General features: G+C 41.7%; 1 protein-coding gene across 1 annotated transcript in view; it reads right to left on the bottom strand.

Annotated features, from left to right (window-relative positions):
• Nucleotides 1-1,328: 1,328 nt before the first annotated feature.
• The window catches only part of nr2e1 (nuclear receptor subfamily 2, group E, member 1), a 48,051-nt gene continuing 25,985 nt past the window's right edge, over nt 1,329-23,394 (bottom strand). The window contains exons 5-9 of the mRNA XM_068019245.1: nt 19,809-19,955; nt 18,377-18,473; nt 16,137-16,286; nt 14,964-15,069; nt 1,329-1,633 (exon numbers count right to left, since the gene is read on the bottom strand). Coding sequence (XP_067875346.1) covers nt 1,471-1,633; nt 14,964-15,069; nt 16,137-16,286; nt 18,377-18,473; nt 19,809-19,955 — 663 coding nt within the window. The 3' untranslated portion in view covers nt 1,329-1,470. The remainder of the gene's footprint in view (nt 1,634-14,963; nt 15,070-16,136; nt 16,287-18,376; nt 18,474-19,808; nt 19,956-23,394) is intronic.

The raw sequence follows: 23,394 nt of genomic DNA, 5'->3' as shown, positions 1-23,394 counted from the left end.
ACCTAATGCTTTAGTTAAAACGTTGCCTTTCGTGACAGAGAGCAGCATATATTGGTATCAAACATAACAAATATACTGCAGAAAAGTGAAGTAGAAAGCTGTCTTCTGACTCCGAGTTATTGGGATTTTCAGTAATTTAACAGAACATCCGTTACGACTTCTGAACATTGATATTTAATTGTATAATTAAACTCTATTCCAAATGAATTACAAGAGTCCTGGCTTTGACAACCCAGTTACATTTGATCTTTATACAGCAGAACGACTCGACATACGTTCTGTTAGAAAAAAATGTTCAAGTGCTGATTTCCTCAGTGCTATTTGCAAAGTAATTCATTTATTCCACGCTCCTTGTTGAAAGATGAAATGAACTTTCCCAATAAACGGCGCCTCGCTAAAAGTGGGACCTCCTTCCCTACTGAGTTCGAACTGTTCTGGTAGTTCAGCCAAATAACTTCAAGAAAATAAAGAAAGGCACTTCTAAACGAGTCTGTGATTAGCCGAACGTTCTCCAATGGGACCTCTGCCCAGAATGAAAGTCTTCCATCTTGTCTGAGAGCTGCAGAATTGCCCTGAAGGTTTCAGGATCTGGCTGCAGGATTTGTACTCGCGGTTTGTCCATCGAGAGTCGAGCTGTCATCCCCTTTGGTTTCAGCACTAAGCCACTGAACAGTAACCAGCTGGCAGGATCCTTCATTTCATACTTCACATTTGGTTTGTCTAATTTACACGTGTTGAGCATACACCCAGTTCTGTAAAGCATCTTTGAGATGTTAAAAAAAGGAAAATTAAAATGATCTACTAATAACTGCAAGAGTAAGTATACTGGGAAATACCACTACCATACAATCATGCAAGGACCTTTTCACGTTTAGACTAAGCCGTTGCTTCCTTACAGCATGGAGCTCACCATTATATAACTAACAGGTTGGTTACAGTGTCTGTTCTGAAGGCCACCTTGTGATTTGGCGTGTACTGCATTGGAAACGTGTACGACGGGTTAAGTTTTGCCACATTGAAACCACCTTTGTGATTCTGTTCAAAGCAAATTGCAGATCAATGGGCAGTGCGAGAAGACACCGATCATCTGAGCAACTGATACCGATTTTAACATTCCGCACACCGCTAGCGATAGGAAAATCTCACTCCTTAATGCACTTACATAGAAATGTCAGGTGTGCCAATCGTTTAGTGTTTTTTTTGTAAGAAAAGAAATTATTCAAGACTGAGCTCACTAATCAGGGCGAACTTCAAACAGAAATCATTTTAAATGACCGACAATTTTCAGGTGCGAATGGAATGCTACACAAATATTAACAATCCCTGGCCACATTTTATATCGGTTTATGAAACATTTTTTGACAGTAATAGCCACGAATTCTGTTAGTCCAGCTCAAGTACAACGCACAAGCGTAAGAAGGGTTCACTTATAGTACCGGTAAAGTTGGTTATCTGTATGAAATGTTGGAGTTAAATATCGCTGGATTTGTACATGTCTGACAACAGTCTTGTGATGGGGACATTTCCAATTGTTTTCTTGAAGAACACTTCTTCAATAGTGGAGGGATTCACCGAGCGTAAAGCTGGCAGAAGTAAAAGTAACTTTCCAAAACGGCACGGCTGTGTTGGGTATCTGAAATGCAAGGAAAGAAACGTGTTAACATTTTGAACGTGGAGAGTAACTGTTGGCGTCATATGTTGCGGAAAGAAGCAGCACTCTGATCGTGTTACAAGATTGACAGTGGAGGAGGTTTGGTGTCCTGACATGTTTTTCACGGAATTATAGAACATAGAATTGTGCCCACAATTCCCCACTTGGGGAGTGCCAAATCTCATCCGGGCTAACCAGAATAGGTACCAGCAAAAGGTGCTTTGAGAGACAAGTCTGGTACTTCAGAGTAACGCTGGACTGGGCGGCTTGGAATCACCTAAAAGAGCAGAAAAGAGTTTTTTTAAACTGAAGAGGGAGCTTGCAACGTTCAAATTATTTTCTGCACGTTGAGAATAGAGTTGAGAACCACGTTCCCTCTTTTTTCCCCGGAGTGCACGGGCGATTTCTTTAATCGCGGCAATTTAAAGGGGCCGATTTCTACACGGTCTGTGAGGGATTTTAGGGTTGCTGCGCGCAGTTTAGAGGGAACTTTGGTTGGAAATAAAGCATTTTCCTTCACCTCTTTCAGCATTATTAACATCAGCATCTGTCATTCCCAGGTCGTATTGGGCAGCTTAGTTTGAAGGCCAAATCCCCTGTACTTTATCCCTATTTATTGTAAACGTTAAAAGAGCACCACCTGCTCCATCAACATTTCCACTTCTCATCTCACCGCCTTGAGACCGCTAATTTGTGATGAATTAAGACACTTTTGCAGTGGAAACTGTCAAATCATTAAGAACATCATTGAAATAACCTAAACTCATTTCGTACAAGACATTTTAATTCCAATAAAAGGTTTACGTTACATTGTTCTGGTTTGAATTGAAATCCAGACTCAGGAGGTATCTACTGAAGAAAAAATAATTTAAATGCTATATCAATAATTTGTTTACTAATAGCACTACCTTTAAATCTCGTCTAGGACAGGCTGATTGACTAGCAACTTAATAGAATCTTTGAAGAACTGAAATCACAAGTTGATGCAAGGAGTCATTAAATGTAACAAAAACAAGAAATGCTGGATTCACTCAGCAGGTCTGGCAGCATCTGTGGAAAGAGAAGCAGAGTTAACGTTTCGGGTCAGTGACCCTTCTTCCGAAGAAGGGTCACTGACCCGAAACGTTAACTCTGCTTCTCTTTCCACAGATGCTGCCAGACCTGCTGAGTGAATCCAGCATTTCTTGTTTTTGTTTCAGATTTCCAGCATCCGCAGTATTTTGCTGTCTTTAAATGTAATGTACCTACCTTCCCAAATACCTTTGGTAATGTAATGCTTCGTTACCGATTAAGGTCAATAGAGACAAGAGTAGGACATATTTCTGGACTGGAAACTGTTTAAAGGGAATGAAGCAGAGGGTGGTCATGTGGGAAGCTAGGTCACAATGGCGGGTGTGGAGTGGGGGAGAGGTGGGGGTTGGTGATGGAAGAGGGAATGTATTCAGCAGGATGCCCAACCATGTTAGGATTTCTCCATAAACAACCTAGAATTGTAATCTTAACTCAGGACAGTTAACTCAGATAATATTAAACAAATGACAGATGATGGATTCGGGAGAGGCAACCAAGATCTAAAAAGAAAACTAAACAGCCTTTTGGACTCAACATGGAGTTCAGCAATTTCAGATCATAACAACTGCTCCCATTTTTGGGGCATCAGATGTTATTAACAAGTCTGCTATTCCCATTTAGACCCATCCTTTGTTTCTTGCCCCATTATTATCCTCTTTCGCCTTACATTATCAGTCCTTTTTAATGTCTCCTCCCTTCCAGACTATTATAGCCGTTCCCTATTGTTTTTTCATCCCCTCCCCATTTTTTTGATGCTGTACTTGCTTAAAATCTGTTACATCTCCAACTTTTTCCAGTTCTGATGAAAGATCATCAACCTGAAATGTTAACTTTCTCTCTCCTCAGATGCTGCCTGACCTGTTGAGTAATTGCAACATTTTCCATTTTTTATTTCAGATGTCCAGCATCCACAGTATTTTGCTTTTGTGTTAGTGTTTGTATCTGGGCTGATCAGGTGCTAAATTAAACTTAATACTAATAAATGCAAAGTATTCTATATACAAAGTAAGACTAGGATGTACATGTACTTTATGAGTGAGCTGGAACTTGTCAAGGGAAAAGTTGAAAGAGATCAGGGGATATTCAAATAAGCCAAGTAACTAAACAGTTAGTCTAACATTGATAATGGGTAAATCTCTAGAGGCCATAAAATATGATAAAATTAACACTCACATAGAAAGACATGGGTTAATTAATCACATCATTAATTTGTAACAGAAGTCATGCCTGACAAATTTCAAAATCCTTTGAGGAAATAACAAATTTGATAAAAGATGTTGTGTATATAGATTCTCAGGGGAAGGTAAGGTACATTACATTGTATGATTCCTAGCATGTTGTGTATATAGATTCTCAAGTGGCATTTGGTAAAGTGTCCCATAAGAGACCTGTTTATAAATTACAGGACTAGTATTAAAGGCATGTAGCAGCATGGATATGAAAGGCAGAAAAGAGACAGTAAGCTCAACAGATGCTTTTGGGCTGCTGGGATGTAAGTATTGGTATCCACCAGGGGCAATGTTGGACCTATTACTCTTCACGATATAGGTCAATGAATGAGTGGACTTGAGTATAGATGGCACAGTATTGAAACTTCCAGATGACGCAAATTGGTAGCATGGTAAAGAGCACTGTATTGTTTTTCAGGAGGACACTGACAGGTAAGTAAATTGGACAGAAAGACATTGGATGAAATTGAAGATGACATATTTTGGAAGGAAGAATAAGGAGAGGATGTATACACTAAATGGTAAAACTGTAAATCAGAGGAATTGAGAGACTTGGCCTTTCAGATATTTAAAATGGTTAATAAAGCTTGAAAAAAATATGTGGGATCCTAGATTTTATAAATTGGGGCAATGAGAACAAAGAAGTAATGCCAAGTCTGTAGAAATCATTGGTTAGGATACATTTTCCAGTTTTGAGTGCCGTATTTTAGGAAGGATGCTAATGCCATATAGAGGGGATGCAAATGAGGTTCACAAAAATGATACCAGAAATGAGAGGTGTTAGTTATGAGATGAGACTGGAGAAACTGCAGATTTTTTTCATTAGGTCAAGAAAATATCTTAGAGATGTTTAAACTTCTGACAGATTTTGAAAAAGTAAATTGTGGGAAAAAACCTATTTCTGCATGAGTTGGTAATTAGAGTGTATAAGAACACAAGAATACAAGAAATAGGAGAGCAGGAGCAGACCATTTGGCTCTTCAAGCCTGCTCCACCATTCAATACAATCATGGCTGATTTTCAGCTTCAATTCCATTTTCCCACCCACTCGCCATATCCCTCGATTCCCTGAGATCAAAAATCTGTCTTTCCCAGCCTTAAATGTGTTCAATGATAGAGCATCCACAACCCTCTGGGGTAGAGAATTCCAAAGATTCACAACACTTTTGAGTGAAGTAATTTCTCCTCATTCTCAGTCCTAAATGATCAGCCCCTTATCCTGAGACTCGGTCACTGTTTTGGATTCCCCAACAAGCAGAAACAATCCCAACATCTACCCTATCCAGCCCCTTCAGAATCTTGTTTCAATGAAATTGCCTCTCATTCTTCTAAACTCCAGAGAATATAGGCCCAATTTACTCAGCCTCTCATCATAGGACTACCCCCTCATCCTAGGGACCAATTTAGTGAACCTTCACTGTACCACTTCCAAAGCAAGTGTTACGACCAGGTGAGAAAGGTGTCTAGGGGTCCCATTTAGCCTTCGCCTGGTCTTACTGTAACAGGGTTCAATTTTAAACACACCATGTTTTGAGCTTCCCCTTTGTGAATCCTTGTTCACCGCTTTCCAATTATAAGGCAAAGAAATGAGCACAAACAGGCTTTCTTAGGTTTAAAGAAAAGTGAAATTTATTAAAACTTAAACTCTACTTCGGCTAACGCCTACAGATACACAACACACCCACACTAGCATGCATACACGATACAGACATGCAGATAGGTACAGAAAAAAGAAAAATAAATTGGAGAGGTTTGAGACAATATCTGAAGAGTTTCTGGTTACTGTGCTTCAAGCTCACTGTAGTCTTTTTGTAGGTAGTTCTTCCTTGTAGGTAATTCTTGTTTTTTGTTGGGACCCAGTATTCTTCTTAAACCCTTTGGAGACTTTTGTCTCTTGGGATTCATGTGTCTTCAATGAATTTCAAAGCTGGTGAGAAAGAGATGGGAGCACAGGAGAGAGATGTTCTTCTTCCAGAAGCAAAACTGCCTTGAGTTCAAATTCTCTGTGGAGAGTTAAAAAAAACCTGCAACAGCCAGTTAGTAATTTGACTGAACTGGTCTAACAATGTCTTCTGTGTATTGGGAGCAGGGGATAGCTCCTTTGTTCCAACACTGTCTGCTAGTATGCAAAAAAGGTCTTTCCAGCCAGGGGCATGGCAACCCCTTGTAATAAGCCTTCTTTTCTTCCCAGCAACAATTTGAAATGTAATGTCCATGTGGCGAAATCAATATGCCTCACTCTTGGTAGGTGGGGGCTTGCATGACACCTCCACACCAAGGGGAATGAAATGCGATTTGAAAAAAAGAGGTACATTTCATTAAAAGGGTTGAGAGAAATATATATATAAGATACAGAAAAAACATGCATTTCTCATTCATTCATGAATCCTAAAGCTTATTAAAATTGTCTTTTATGGGTGCCAGTGCTGCTTTAGTTTCCCATTTTTGGCATCCCAGTAACCATGTGGTTCTTTGGGGAAGCTTTTCAGTTTGCCCATTGGCATGACTGCCTAGGGTCTTGGTTCCTGAGGTAATTTTTTATTCAGGGGAGTTTGCAGGTCTATCCTGAGCTCTCTTTCAGCACTTTGCTGAGTCATGCAAAAGCTTTTGACTTCAGGGGATGGGTGGTTCCCTTTTTCTCTGACTGTGGGGGAGGATTCTTTATTAATCTCCCGTTTGTTCTCTGGGACACCACTGCCTGTAGGTATTTGTGCAGACATGACTGCAATCTCCCGTGGCACTTTGGCTAGTTGAGGCATCACCCACAGGTTCTGTGCCCCCTAGAGATCTCTCTTTGTCTTTGCAGGTTCCTGTAAATGCTGTTAGCAACTCTGGTGGGGTGCATCACATCTGCATTTACTTAGGAGGATGTGGGGTCTAAATTTTCAGGATTGGCTGACCGGACAGTAGGGGTTTTCATCCAGAATTCCTCCCGGACTTCCTTTAACTTGCCCTCTTGGTCACTTTTTCCCCCCATCTCTTTCTAACCTTTTGCCAGCTGTGTGCCTGCCTGTCCCCTTTTGTTCTCAGCAGGGATCCCTTACAGTTCACCAGCCCTCTGCTGGAGAGTCCTCCTAACACTGGTACAGGACTTAGGGGTGCAGGCTTCACTGTAGTTTGGGGTTTCCCTTCAACCCGGCACATGTGGCAACTCCTGCAGTACTCCACCACATCTTTGTGGAGTTTTGGCCAGTCAAACTGCTGTCTTATGCGGGCTTTCGTCTTTCCTATACCAGCATGTACAGCCACTGTAGTCTCGCGGGCCCTTAATATTTCTCCCTGGTAGCTCTGTGGCACCACTAACTGGTGAACTACTGCCCACTCCTCGCTCTCAGGTCTGTGAGGAGAATTCCATTTCCTCATCAGTACCTCATTCTTTAAATAGTAGTAATCAGAGACTCCCTCTGCTTTACTTTCAGACTGGGCAGCCTGTGCTAACTCTCAATACTGAGTCTCGGACAGGCAGACCTCACGGTCATCTGCCTGCAGTGCTAATGCAGTCTCCTCTGGAAGAGCTGGTTTGATCATGGCCTGATCCACTACACATTCAGGGAAACTGCAGAAGACCGTCTCCTGCCTCGGCCCTGTCTCTGACCTCCTGTAGTCTTTCTTTCACTACTAGGGGGGCTACCACCTCACCCCCTGCCAGATTACCTAGGAGCAGGTCAGCCCCGTCCACAGGCAAACTAGGGACAATCCCTATGGTCACCGGTCCTGAAACTAAGTCACGCTCCAGATGCACCCAGTGTACAGGTACAGGCATACACTGCCCTCCAATACCAATCACCACCATTTTGGTGTTCATTGCACTTTCTGGGGGAAAGGTCAGGCCTTTCCCCAGTAAAAAGGATCTATTGGCCCCTGTGTCCCTGAGAATTACTGTGGGCTTGCTTGCCCCACTCAAGGCGTAGGGGGTTACTTTCCCTTCAGACACAAAACCCTGATAGCTTTTCCTGCACTGGCTGTAGTAAGCTTCTTGGGTCTCACTCTTACTGCAGTTAAAGCCACAGCTTGCTCTGCTGTGCTTTCCATCAGGGTCCCATCTTCACTGAGCGGGTGTGCCTTGATCAACCCTACTGGTTTTCTCTTTAGTTTCCAGCAGTCAGCTTTTAAATGCCCTGCTTTATTACAATGGAAACACACAGGTCTCCGGGTCTCACTCTTGCTCACAGCACCTTCCTTTTTGGCTACAGGAGGGTCCCCTCTGTCTCCTGCCTTCCTTTCTCTTCCAGAACTGCCTGGGCTTCGATCACCTTCCCATCCTTTGTCCTTTTCAGATTTGTGGGGGTGATTAGGAAAGGTTCTCCCCCGGGGAAACCAACTGATAAATTAAAGCAAACTCATCAGCTAGAATGGCCACTTGCCAGGCTCTCTGAACCCGCTGCTCCTCTACATGGGTCTTTATTGAGAATGGGAGTATGTTTTTAAATTCCTCTAATAGAACTACTTCCCTGAGATTCTCATAGCTGAGCTGTACTTGAAGAGCCCTCAGCCACTGGTCAAAAACCAGCTGCTTACCTCTTTCAAACTCCAGAAAAAAGTTTGACTAGCTTGCTTTTTGAGGGTTCTAAACTTTTGGCCATTGGCTTCAGGTACTAATTCATATGCCCCCAGGATAGCATTTTTGGTCAGTTCACAATTTGATTAACTCTCATCTGGCAACAGGGAATAAACTTCATGGGCTTTTCCAGTTAGCTTGCTTTGCAGTGAGAGAGACTAGGTCTCAGCTGGCCATTTTAGCTGCCTTGCCAATTTCACAAAAGTCACAAAAAATGCTTCCACACCTTCCTCATTGAATTTTGGGATCAGTTGAGCTATTTTTAACAATTTTGTACCCAGCCCTGAATTATGCTCCTCCATATTAGCCATGCTTTCACTGGGGTTACTCTGTCAACCCCTAGTTAACACAAGCTGCTTTAACTCTTTCTTTGCATTCTTTCTGGAATATTCTCACTCTCTCTCCTACCTTTCATTTTCTTCACATTCCTTCTGGAAGGCTCTCTTTCTCCCTCTCTCTTTCCTCAAATTCAAGTTTCCTTTGTTCCAATTGTATCTTTGCTAACACCCTGCCAGAATCTACTTCTAACCCTGCTTCTGCTTCTTCAGATTCAAGGGAAAAATGGTTGGCTACTAGCCTTAGGTGTTCAGACTTCCTAGCCTTGCCACATACAGTGATCCCACACTGCTCAACCATTTTCCTCAACTCCTCCATAGACAGTGCTTTTAACTTATCCCAAGTTACTTCATCCTGGCTTGGAGAGCTATTAGCTTCAGTTGCAGACATGTTAGTATTCAATCACACACAACCACAAGAAAACCTGCATTAATCTTGCTCTTTTTTGATTGGGAACAATTTGTTTTCCCACTTCCAATTTGTCTCATTTGTCTGTGGGTACAATTCCGGATGCTAGCACCCAAATTTCTGTTATGACCAGGTGAGAAAGGTGTCTAGGGGATTCAGCCTTCACCTGGTCTTACTGTAACAGGGTTTAATTTTAAACAGTGTTTTGAGCTCCCCTTGTTCACCTGGTCAGGCAAACCCCCACCTACCGAGACTCAGGCACACATTATTTCGCCACAAGGACATTTGCACAGTACTAGCAGTTTTGGAACAACGGGGACCTAGTTGTTGCTTTCCCAATACACAGAAGAAGTGGTCAGACCAGTTGTATTCACATGACTAACAGGCTGTTGCAGAGACTTTGAACTTACAACAAAGGATTTTGAACTGAGACAAAGCCGTGTGCTCATGGAGTAAAGATCTCTCCTGGAACTGAAGCAAGAACTACAGCTTCTCCTGTCTGCCTGCTTCCATCTCCTTCACACGGAACTGAATCTTGTGAAAACACAGGAAACTCAGAAAAGTCTCCTATGTGAACAGGGTTTTAAGACGACTACTGGGCCCCAACAAAAAGGAAGACTACTTACAAAAGGACTACAGTGAACTTGAAGCACCGTAATAAGATGTTGCCTCAAACCCCTCTTTACTATATTTTCCTCTTTTCTTTTCTGTTCCTATCTGCATGTGTATATCGCTTGTGCATGCTAGCGTGGGCATGTCATATATCCATAGGTGTGAACATTATTAGAATTTAAGTTTAAGGTTTAATAAAATTTCATCTTTCTTCTTGAAACCTCAGAAAGGCTGTGAATTGTTTTTTTTGTCTTATAATTGGAAAGTTGTGAACAAAGGATTCACAAAAAGGGGAGCTCAAAACATTGTATTTAAAATTAAACCCTGTTACACTAAAACCAGGTAAAGACAGCAAAAGACCTCTAGACACATTTCTCACCTGGTCATAACAAACGCTTTCCAGTTATAAGGCAAATAAATGAGCACAAACTGGCTTTCTTAGGTTTAAAGAAGAAAAGTGAAATTTATTAAAACTTCAACTCTAATTCGGTTAACATCTACAGATATACGATGCGCCCATGCTAGCATGCATACACAATACAGACATGCAAATAGGGACAGAAAAGAGAAGAAAAATAAAGTAGAGAGGTTTGAGACAATATCTGAAGAGTTTCTGGTTACTGTGCTTTGAGCTCACTGTAGAGTCCTTTTGTAGGTAGTTCTTGCTTGTAGGTAATTCTTGCTTTTTGTTGGGACCCAATATTTTTCTTAAACCTTGTTCACTGTAGGAGACTTTTGTCTCTTGGGGTTCATGTGTCTTCAATGGATTCCAAAGCTGGTGAGAAAGAGATGGGAGCAGGGAGAAGAGAGATGTTCTTCTTCCAGAAGCAAAAGTGCCTGGAGTTCAAATTCTGTGGCGAGTTCATAAAAACCTGCAACAGCCAGTTAGTCATGTGACTAAACTGGTCTGACCATGTCCTGTGTATTGGGAGCAGGGGATAGCTCCTTTGTTCCAACACTGTCTTCTAGTATGCAAAAAATGTCTTTCCAGCCAGGGGCTTGGCAACCCCTTGTAATAAGCCTCCTTTTCTTCCCAGCAACAATTTGAAATTTAATGTCCATGTGGTGAACTCAATGTGCCTCACTCTTGGCAGGTGGAAGCCTGCATGACACAAGTATATCCTTTCTTAAATATGGCGACCCAAAACTGCACACAATACTCCAAATGTGGTCTCACCAAAACCCTGTACAAATGTAGTAAGACTTATTTATTCCTGTACACTCAATCCCCTTACAATAAAGGCCAACATGCCATTTGCCTTCCTAATTGCTTGTTGTACCTGCATGTTAACTTTGTGCTCCTTGTACAAGCCAACCCATGTTTCTTTGAATAACACCACAAACAAATTTCACACCTTTTAAAAAATATTCTGCTTTCCTATTCTTACGACTATAGTGAATAACTTCACACTTCCCTACATTATATTCCATCTGCCATCTTGTTCCCCGCTCACTTAACCAGTCTATATCTCTTTGCAGCCTGTGTCCTCCTCACAGCTTCCCACCTACCTTTGTATCATAGCAAACTTAGATACATTACTCTCTGTTTCTTCATCTGAGTCATTGATATAGATTGTAAAAAGCTGAGGGCCCAGCATTGATTCCTATGGCACCCATGGTTCACTGCCTGCCAACTTGAAAAAGCCCCATTTATGCCCACACTTTGCTTCCTGTCCATTAACCAATCCTCTATCCATGCTAATATATTAACCCCAACTCCATGAGCCCTTATCTTGCCTATTAACCTTCTGGAAATCCAGGTATACTACATCTATTGGTTCCCCTTTATCTACCTCACTAGTTACATCCTCAAAAACTCTAATAAATTTGTCAAACAGGATTTCCCTTTACTAAAACCATGTTGACTTGTTCTAATCAAACTATGCTTTTCTAAGTGCATTGTTAAAACCTCCTTAATAGATTCCAACATTTTCTCAATAACTGATGTTAGACTAACTGGCCTGTAGTTCACTGTTTCTCTCTCCCTCCTTCCTTGTAAACTTTTTTTTTTATTCGTTCATGGGATGTGGGCATTGCTGGCTAGGCCAGCATTTATTGACCATCTCTAATTGTCCTTGAACTGAGTCACCATTTCAGAGGGCAATTTAAGAGTCAGAGTTGTACAGCACATTGTTGTGGATCTGGAGTCACATGTAAGCCAGACCAGGTAGAGACAGCAGATTTCCTTCCCTAAAGGACATTAGTGAACCAGATGGGTTTTTACAACAATCGACAATGGTTTCATGGTCACACTAGACTAGCTTTTTAATTCCAGATTTATTAATTGAATTCAAATTTCACCATCTGCTGTGATGGGATTCGAATCCACGTCCCCAGAGCATTAGCCTGGGCCTCTGGGCTACCAGTTCACTGACATTACCACTACGCCATCGCCTCCACCATTTGCCAACTTCCAATCTGATGGGACATTCCCGAATCAAAGGAATTTTGGAAAATCATAGCTAGCGCATCCACTGTTTCTGCAGCTATCACTTTTAGAACCTTAGGGTTTAGTTCATCAGGTCCTAGGGATTTGTTGGATTTTAGTCCCTTAAATTTCTCCAATGCTTTTTCTCTGCTGATATTAATTTCCTCACTCTTTTTACCCCCTAGGTTACCGTCTACTTCTGGTATGAAACTTGTGTCTTTACTGTGAAGACAGACACAAAATATTTCTTCAATGCCTGTGTCATTTCCTCACTCCTATGATAATTTCTGCTTCTAAGGGACCAACATTTACTTTAGCTAATCTCTTCATTTTTATATATCTATAAAAGCTCTTACAATCTGGTTTTAGATTGCTGGCTAATTTACTCTCATTCTATTTTTTCCTCATCAATTTTTTGGTGGCCCTTTGCTGGTTTCTAAATCACTCCCAATCCTCAGACTTGCTACTCTTTTCTGCAACATTGTAAGCTTCTTTTAATATAACACTCTCCTTAACTTCCTGAGTAAGTCACAGGTGGATCTTTCTTGCTGAGTTTTTGTTTTTAAATGGAATGTATTTTTGTTGAACATTTTGAATTGTTTCTTTAACAGTTTCCCACTGTTCATTTACTGCCATATCTTTCAGTCTATTTTCCCAATTTACCTTAGCTAGTTTTCCCCTTAAGCCAAAATAATTGGCTTTAAGTTTTAGATTCTTGCTTGAGATTGGAGTGTCACTTTCTAACTTAACATGGAATTCAATGGTATTATGATCACCATTTCCCAGTAGATCTTTTACTATGACATTACTAATTAACCCGGCTTCCTTACACAATACTAGATAAGAAAACTTCCTCCCTAGTCAGTTCCACAACATAATGCTCTAAGAAATTGTCCCAAAATCATTCTACAAAACTCATCTTCTAGACCACTCTTACCAATTTAATTGTCCCAGTCTATATGAAGATTGAAGTCTCCCACAATTATTATATTGCCTTTGTTACACGCTCCAATAATTTCTTGTTTAATGCTCTGTACAATGGTTTAGCTACTGTTAGGAGACCTATAAACTACTCCCCCCAGTGTTTTCTGATTCTTGCTATTCCTAATTTCAACCTATGCTGATTTTATTCATGATCTTCTGAGGCCAGATCCTTTCTTGTGAATGTCCTTATGCTGTCATTTACTGAGAAGGCTACCCTTCCTCCTTTGCCATTCTTTGTCTTTCTGAAATATTGTGTACCCTGGAATATTTATTTCCCAACCTTGTTCACCTTGTAATTTAAGATAGTCACCAAAAGGAGAGAGGGAGGGGTTGGAATTAAAGAGGCCTCACTGGCCCCCCAACCTACCACTGGGTGGCCACCTTCAGGCACCTGCCAAGCTTTGGCTGCAGTTGGGGTGCCCTTCTGCCGACAGTAAGATTCTGGCGGCGTCACCAATCTGTTCCCAAATGGGCACTTAGTTGCTGATTAATAGCTGCCTGTCAGGCGGGTAGCTGATGCTGGTATGACCCTGCCTCTGCTGAGATCACTCGGAGGTGGCAACATGTTGGGTAGAAGACCCAATGTGCACAGTTCAAAAGTTCCCTGCCCTCCTGCCTTAAACCTTCAGATGGTTGATAAAATTTCAACCTAAATTAGTCCCACTCCCTTACTCTTTCCCCGTAGACTTGCATTTTTTTTTTTCTTTTTAAGCCATCTGCCCTCACATCCCCTTATGTAGTCTGGTGTCAAATTTTGTTTGAAGAAGTTCCTGAGAAGGGCCTTGGGATGCGTTACTATGTTAAAGGTGCTACATAAATGCAAGCTGTTGAAGTATTTATCCACTTCCCTTTTGAAAATTACTACTGAATTTGTTTCCACTGCTCATTCGTGCAATCCAGAGCATAACTCACTAAATTACTAAAAAATCTCAACTCCCCTGTAGCTTTTTTTAAACCAATTATCTTAAATCTGTGTCCTCTGCTTGCTGACTCTCCTGAAAGTGGAAACAGTTTCTCCATTTCTACTCTGTCAAAGCCCCTCAATTTTGAACACCTCTTTAAATCGCCCCTTAACCTTCTCTGCTGTAAGGAAAGCAATCTCAATTTCTCTTGTCTCTCCACATAACTGAATTGCCTCATCCCTGGTACCATTCGATAAATCGCTACACTCAAAAGGTCTTGCCATCCTTTTAAAGTGTCGTGTCCAGAAATGGACAAAATACTCTAGCTGAGGTCAAATCAGTGACTTATAAAGGTTTACCATAATTTTCTTGCTTGTGTACTTCATGCCTCTAATTTATTAAACCACGGATCCGGTACACGTTTTTAGTAGCCTTATCAATTTGTCCTGCCACCTTCGAGGTTTCCGTACTTAGTGGTTCTTTATATATAGCTCTTTAAGTGGAATAGATAGCCCTTTAAGAGGAATGGGACATCAGAAACAAGCATTCGGAGGAGCAGTGTACGGGATGGATGGCTTTTGAGCATAGTGTAAAGTATGCATATTTTCAGTTATTTAACACAAATTGGATATTTTATGGTATGATTGCTTGTGAAGATAAGCAATTCCGAAGGCCATCTTTGGTGAATCAACCTATAAATGAACATATTGCACCATCCTGCCGCAGATGCATTATGTCTTTCATCCAGCACAGTGCAATCGTGCGACAACCCGCTCTCGTTTACCTGGTATGGATGTAGCTATTGAGAGTGAGCTGAGCCTCGTCCTGCAGAGCTGCGATTGCCGAAGCATTACGGAAATTGCTCAGCTCTGAACCACTCTGAGTAGGAACTAGGAGCAAAAGAGAAAATCAGACCTTCTGTCAGAGTAAGTTATTGCACACTTATCTGCTCTACATTACTAACTCATATGAAAACCGAATTAGTATAAATCTCAATGATAATGTAACCTGTGATATTATTTCTGCAGTTGTGTTCTGTCTAAAGGCTTTCTTTTAAAGGCAGTATAGATGAGCAAAATTCTTGGTGTGCATTTCCAGCATCTTTTGTTTTGGAAGTTAGAGCGTTTTCCTGCACTACTTGTATGCAAAAACTGATTTCAACCGAGGCAAACGTCCAGTTTACCAAATGGAAGCCACGAACTTGCCAACATTGCAAAGGTACCAGTCAGACTGCCCCAAGACTTTGAATTCTAAAGCTCAAGTATGTGAATCTGATATAAATGTACTTCACATGGCCCGTGCTTAATCCCTTTACCGACCTCAGCTTTTACAGTTCGAAGGTGTTTTGCTGTTTAAAGAAAGAGTTTTTTGTGCTCTCGGAATTGCATTGGGTTAAAAGGGGAGCCAACGGGCCTCATAATTCAGTAGCGGCCCATTAACCGAATTATTGGAGTCCAACACGTTTATTTGAGGACCAAGGTTAACTTCAAGCATTCTGAAATCAATATGAGCTCCTTCAGTTTTACAGTTTGTGTTTTCATTGTTCCTCTACTTCGAGGATCTGACGTTCAGGGAGTGTCTTTATCCCGATATCCAATTCCAAAACCATTCCTGCGCCCAAGAGCCCAACCTCAACCCAAAGACTCCAATCGCTTTCTCAAAGCAAGTCCCACTACCAAAGACCTCCAATGCTAAAACGAGTTCCCGTGTCAAACATGCCCAAAGGCCCCAATGCTTGCCACAAGTCAGTCCCAACCCTAAATCTATTTGCAATATCGCTCCCAAAGCGATTCCCAGTGCCAAAGACAGTCCCAGTCCCAATGTGAAAATTACTTTTCCCGATCGTAAAGATCCCGCACACTGCTGCTCACAGCTTAAAATGACAATCCACCCTCCTAACATACGAGTGGCAACGGCTGTCTAAAAGTTTGCGTTGAGGAACAAGCTGCCGACTGACCAGCTTTAAAAGTCACGATGCATTTCAAACAGGCGAATTCAGTAGCGTCCACACGGAGCTGCCGGAACCGCGCGACCACCTCCTGCAAAGCATGGATTTCCGCAATGATTTTGTTCAACTTCTGGGAGTCCGTATTTTCACTGTTCATCCCTTGAAAAAAAAACGGGAAAAAAGCATGAAGCCACTAAATCTAAATGTTTACTATCCAACAGTTTCTGCCGCGGTTGCTTCGCTCCTTTGAAATCGGCTGGATTGGTTTGCAAAATGTGGGATTTCACAGAATTAAAATAACCCGCAGAGGAACATCATGATCTTTAGCTTGTTATCAAATCAACCGCCTCAGAAACTATTGTACCTATCTACACGATCCCAGGTTGTAAAACAAAACTTCAAACAAACATTATTTTGCACCGCCTGCGATTTTAACTACAACTCAAGAATTACCTTTTTAAAAATGTAGTGACTATAATAAAGTCCTGAAAGAATTGAACAGCGCAAATGTATTTGCATAATGTCGGTGGAGTAAATGACCAGTACTTTATCTACTTGGTTAAATTTCATCTTTGCTATTAAGTAGAACAAGTTATAGGCATGAGAGTCTCTCCCATGTCTCCTCGTTCTCCTTGACTATAAGCGTCAAGGAAACCGTGGTCATGGGACAAGGTGTTGCATCTCCGCCCTGATCACACTAAATAACATCAGACTGGAAATGATTAGCAAAATTCTGCTACCTTGGGTCCACGGTGACACAATCTGTCCCTTGATGCAGAGCTGGATACACGCATAGGGTAAGCAGCTAACACTTTTGGCCGACGTGACCACGCAGGTAGGATATCACCAAGCTGATCCTTAGGACCAAGCTGATAGTTTATAAAGCCTGTGACCTCAGCACATTGCTGTATGGCTGTGAAACATGAGCAACTTACAGATACCAGGAAAAGAAGCTCAATAATTTCCACCTTCACTGTCTGTGGTGCATTATGGGTATATCCTGGCCGGACAAAATCACAAATGGAACTGTCCTCTCAAAGAGCTCCTAAGTGTGTTGGCCCTAATCAGAGGTGGCTTCAGTGGATTGGACACGTCTGCAGGATGGAAGGCGGTCACATACCCAAGGACTTTCTGGATGATGAGGTAGCTGGGGCCAGACGACCAGTGGGGCACCTAAAGCTCCACTTCAAGGATGCTTGCAAGTGAGACATGAAGGCCCTAAATGTCTACTATCGCACTTGGGAGTCACTAGCTGGTGAAAAAGGGAAATTATGACACATCCCATGGACTGGTGTGCACTACCACGATGACCAGTCGCAACAGCAGCTTGGCAACAGGCGCCATCAAAAACAACTCTCAGCATCACTTGGCGGCTTCATGTGCAGCATTTGTGGTAGAATCTGCCTCTCAAGCTTGGCCTTCACAGCCATCAGCAAAGGTGTACCAAGAGAAGACAGCCCACCAAAATGGATAGTTTGCTGCGTGTCCATCATCTTTTATAGATGGAAGGATGCCAACCAGTATTAAGTAGAACCTTGACTGTTCTCGGGGTGGGGGATGCTGCATCTCTCCCTAGCTTGTTCTTTGCAAACTCCCACCGGAGGTAGTAACTGATATCAGTACAGTCAGTACAGTCTGACATGAATTATCAGACACTGGGCACTGACCGAGTGTGTACAAATGAAATATACTTGTAGTGAATGTTGTAAGCTAGCAAGGCAACTACTTACTCAGCATTCATTGCACAACTATGGCAGTTCTACAAGTAGAGTTAACGGGGGTCAAACAAGGCTCTAATATCTGCAGTCAGCTGGGAATCAGCTAGGTGTATACGGGTGCATCTTTATACTATTTGTAGCCGAAAGGATGCAGAATATTGATTACATCTCGCAAAAAAATTGTGCAATTAATGTATTTCTTGTGAAGTTGATGGAGAATTGTCTAAAACTCAGAATTGCCTCCTCAGCATTAGAGACAGCGACTTAGACCCACGAGATAAGAACGGAGATTAATAGGCACCCAAGACATTTCCCTACTCGAGGAATGTCTACACAAACTAGCACCGAATGTCTAACTGTGTGATGGAAAATTCTTTCCATGTATTGTACCTCGCCTTTTAACTTGTAGAATTTTAACTAAATTTGAAACAAATGTATTGGAATAATGGACATTTTCACGAACTTAACTGCCATTTAAACGAGAATGACAGACGGATGCTATCATTACATTAAAAGCGTGTTGCAACTCACCAGATACAGCTAGCAAAGTACTAGAATCGATTGGAATGGCCCACTGGGCTATTCCCAAAACAAAGAGTTCCCTCCAGGCATCTTCCAAAAGAATTAGCTAGAGCAAGACAAAAATCATAAATGCCTGGATTATTTTTGGTAATTCCGCTTTCAAGTTTGATCTTTTAAAGCAGTATTCTAACAAGCAGCAAAATGAATGTGATTTTTAAACATTTTTTTCTAAAGTGAATTCTATAATTATAAATGATCTGATTTACACCTTTACCCAAATCTCAGTTCCTTGTTTCTCCTGATGGCCCACTGGACCTCGCAGTTTCTTCTCGGTTTCCTCGGATTTCCCGGATCTCCTGTCCTGCCCCCATCTCATCTTTCTACAATCAGCGGATCATATCCGATCCGCTCTGGTCTTTTTGCCCCTTCTCCTGTATGTCTTGGAGAGCGCTAACATCGGCTTCATCTAATTCACCACTAGTACCCCAGATCTCAGGAATTAGAATTCTCTACCCATCTCTTTTAAAATAAATAAAACACTTAATGTGCGGCCTTGATCCTGAATAAATGTTTAGAAAAATGTTAGTAAAATGTGATTACCTGAAAGTTCATTCACCTAGAATCAAGGTTACGCTGAAATTAGTGTGGGCAAATCATTGCGGGGAATTGCATAGGGGTGTGGTAAAGTATTGGAGCGCCAGTGTGTGATGTGTTGTGAGTAGTGTTGTGCAAGAACAGTATCTGCTGAATCCAATCACACGGCTCTGGGGAGGCACTTGACACTCCCAAGTAGTGCAGGTGAAATCGGAGGCAGTTGGGCTGTTGCTCATCACTGAACAAAATCCATGAAGAACTGGGACCAGGTGGCTTATCGGTATTGGTCTCAGACACAAAGTCAGGGGAGGTCAATACAAGGAACCCTGCGCTCGTTTAAAATAGATGTTCCCCACTTGGACTGTACTTTTTAAATTAAAAATGAAAACGCCGGAAGTTAAAATAAGAACCCTTTTCTATGAACTATTCATTTCACCCTTCCCTTAGCACCAGGGCACTATTTATCAGGCTTACCCCAACTTCTCTGAAAACCATGTCGACATTAGAAGTTGCGATTCTTTCCGAGTATTTAGTGTACTTGAACTCTGACTCTCAGACTGGTTCCTTTGTAGCTGTGTATTTCCAGAAGGGACACAAATGATCTATATAACAGCAACCCGTTTAAATGAACGCACGAAAGCATCTTCATTGAGATTTTCATTTGAGTGATAACTTGCTCAGCCTCCCTCCACCTTTCATTGCTACAGCTGCCGGTTTCTCTCGTCAGCAGGAGCAATTTGCGGCTTTTAATCAGCCATGACTTCTTAAAGCTGGAGTCTGATGTTTGTGTGTGGAGGATGGAGGTTCTAGGGATTGAGGGCCAATGGCCATAATTGACTGCACTAACCTGATCCTGAAATGGAAGTGTGGAAAACGCGGGCACGCTCTTGGCCCATTTGATACTCATGAAGAGAAGTCTCGCTGCAGATTCACAGACCGATTCAGTCGCTACTTCGTACAGGTACATCGGTGCGCCGTTGATCTCGTGAGGGTACTGCGAAAAAGATCAGGGTCATATACTGTTCAGCAGGGAATTGGCAGAGCAATGTAGCACATTTGTTGTGCAAGGTAGTCATTGAAAGGATTGTACCAACTGATCTGCGCCATTGGCATCCATTAATTTACTGAAGTCTTTAATTCTGAATTAGATATACTAAAGTTGCAGCGGTCTCCTTCATCCATCATCCCTGTACGTACATCTACATTGACTGTTTGTTGATAACACCTCGATTTTTAAGATTTTCACCCTCCTGCTCAAGTCCCTCCATGGCCATGCCTCTCCCTACCTGTATAACCTCTTTCACCCCATAACCCTCTGAGACTTCTGTGTTCCTCTGATTCTGGGCTCTTGAGCAGCCCCACTTCCATTACCCCATCATTGGCAGCCGTGCCTACAGCTGTCTTGGCTCCAAACACTAGAATGCCATCCCTGAATCTCTCCACTTCTCTCTCCTCCTTTAAGAATACCCATAAAACTTATTTCTTTGTTTAAGCTTTTGGTCACCTATCCTAATGAATCTTTGTTTGGCTTGGAGAGAATTTTTGTCTGAGTATGGTGGGCCATTTTACTATTTTAAGGCATTATATAAATCATAGGATGGTAGAATGACAGCACAGAAAGAGGCAATTCAGCCCATTGTGCCTTTGCCAGAATGCGCCAAACAATCCCATTCCCTTGCTTCTTCCCCATAGCCCTGTGAAATTTTTCCCTTCAAGGACTTATCCAATTTTCTTTTGAATCTTACTATTGAATTTGCTTTCACTGTCCTTTCAGGCAAGGCATTCCAAAGCACATCAGCACACTGAAAAAGGTTCCATCATGCCACCTCTAATTCTTTTGCTAATCATCTTAAATCTGTTTGCTGACTCTTCTGCCACTCGAAACAGTGTCTCTTTATTTACTGTTGCAAAACCATTCATCATTTTGAACACCTCTACCAAATCACCTCTTAACCTTTTCTGCTCTGAGAACACCAGTTTCTCCAGTCTCTCCACATGACTGAGGTCCCTGGTACCATTCTGGTAAATCTCTTATGCACTGTCTTCACAGCCTCCCTGTGGTGCCCAGAATTAAATATATGAGCTGAGGCCTAACCAGTGTTTTATAAAGCTTCCTTGCTTTTGAAATGTATGCTTCTATTAATGTAACCAAGGATCCCATATGCCTTTTTAAAAGCCTTTTCAACTTGTCGTACCACCTTCAAAGATTGTGTTCATTTTGTGTTGGCTTCTCTGTTCCTGCATCCCCTTTAAAATTGTACCATTTAGTTCATATTGCCTCTCCTCATTCTTCCTAGTAAAACATATCACTTCACACTTCTCTGCATTAAATTTCATCCACCGTGCATCTGCCCATTTTATCAGTCTATGTCCTCCTGAAGTCTGTTACTATCCTCCTTATTGTTTACAGTTCCCAGTTTTGTTTCAGCTGCAAAATTTGAAGTTATGCCCTGTATTGCCAATTCCAGGTAAATAACATCACAAAATGCAGTGGTCTTAACACTGACTCCTGGGAACACCACTGTATACTTCTGTCCAGTCTGAAAAGCAACTGTTCACCACTACTTGCTGCTTTCAATCCTTTAGCTAATTTCCCATGTATTCGTGCTGCAGTGTTCCTTTAATCCCAAGCATGGCCTTTTAATAAGTCTATTATGTGGTAATTTTTTCAAAGTTTTCGAAGTCCATATACACATCAACCACATTACCCTCATTAACCCTCCATTAAATCAAAGAACTCAATCAAGTTATTCAAGCCTTTAATAAATCTGTGCTGACTCCTATTTATTAACCCATTCTTTTCCAAATGCTAATTAATTGTGTCCCAGGTTATCAAAAGTTTCTCCATCACTGGCATTAGGCTGACTGGCCTGTAATTCAGGTTTATCCCTCTCTCTTTTTTTTTTGAACAGGGGTGTAACATTTTACAATCCTTCAGTCTCTGGCACCTCCTAATCCCCAATATGTAAAGGAGGATTGAAAGTTTGTGGCCAGAGCCTCTGCAATTTCCACCATTACTTCCCTCAGTAACCTAGGAAGCATCGCCTCTGGTGCAGGCAAGGTGGGTGACTTTTCTACCTTGAGAACTGCCAACATTTTTGAACCTCCTTTTTAGCTATTTTAACCTATCCAATATCACTATTGCCCCCTCCTTTACTGCTACTTTGACAGCATCCTGTTCTGTAGTGAAAATAGATGCAAAGGACTCACTTTGTACCTCAGCCATGTCCTTTGCCTCCACAAGATGATTTCCTTTTTAGTTGCTAATCACAGAATTGTTGCAGCACAGAAGGCCCACCTTGCCTGCACCAGCTCTCCAAATGATCAATTCACCTAGTGCCATTCCATTGCTTTCTTCCCATAGCCCTGCACATTGTTCCTTTTCAGATAACAGTCTAATTCCCTTTTGAATGCCTCGATTTAAACTACCTGGATCGCACTCAGGCAGTGCATTCCAGATCTTTACTTGCTGCATGAAAATGTTTTTCCTTACCTCGCTTTTGCTAATTACTTTAAATCTGTGCCCTCTCATTCTTGATTCTTTCAGGAGTGGGAACAGTTTCTCCCTATCTACTCTGTCCAGACCCCTCATTATTTTGAACACCTCTTAATATTCTCTTCTCCAAGGAAAACAGTCTGACCTTCTCCAATCTATCTTAATAACTGAAGTTCCTAATCCCTGGAACCACTCATGAATCTTTTCTGCACTCTTTACAATGCCCTCACATTTTTCCTACAATGTGGAACCCAGACCTGGATGCAATTCTCCAGCTGAGGCAGAACTAGTGTCTTATACAAGTTCACCATAACCTCCTTGCTCTTGTACTCTATGCCCCAATTAATAAAGCCCAGATACTGTATGCTTTGTTAACCATTCTTTCAACCCGTCCTACCACCTTCAATGATTTATACACATATACACATATCCACCCAGATCCCTCTGTTCCAGCACTCACTTTAGATTGTACCCTTTTATATTTGTTCATGTTCTTCCTCCCAAAATGAATCACTTCACATTTCTCCATATTGAACTTCATTTGCCACTTGTCTGTCCATTCCACCAACTTAGCTATGTCCTTTTGAAGTTCTATGCTGTCCTCCTCACAGTTCACAATCCAAGTTTCGTATCATCTGCAAACTATGAAATTGTGCTCTGTACACCAAGGTCTAGTTCATTAATATACATCAGGAAGAGCAAGGGTCTCAATGCTCACCCCTGGGGAACTCAATTACAAACCTTCCTCCAGCCTGAAAAACATCCATTAATCACTACTCTGTTTCCTGTCACACAGCCAATTTCATATCCATGTTGCTACTGTCCCTTTTATTCCACGAGCTAATCTTTCACTACCCCTTTATTATTTATGTAATAGAATTTTGGCTTCCCTTTTTGTTAGCAGCTAATCTATTCCCATACTCAAGAGGTGAGGTGA

The sequence above is a fragment of the Heterodontus francisci genome, chromosome 3 (assembly GCF_036365525.1).
Source record: "Heterodontus francisci isolate sHetFra1 chromosome 3, sHetFra1.hap1, whole genome shotgun sequence".
Taxonomy (NCBI): Eukaryota; Metazoa; Chordata; class Chondrichthyes; order Heterodontiformes; family Heterodontidae; genus Heterodontus; species Heterodontus francisci.
Note: the sequence above shows the minus strand (reverse complement) of the source record. Positions and strands in the feature narration are given on the sequence as shown.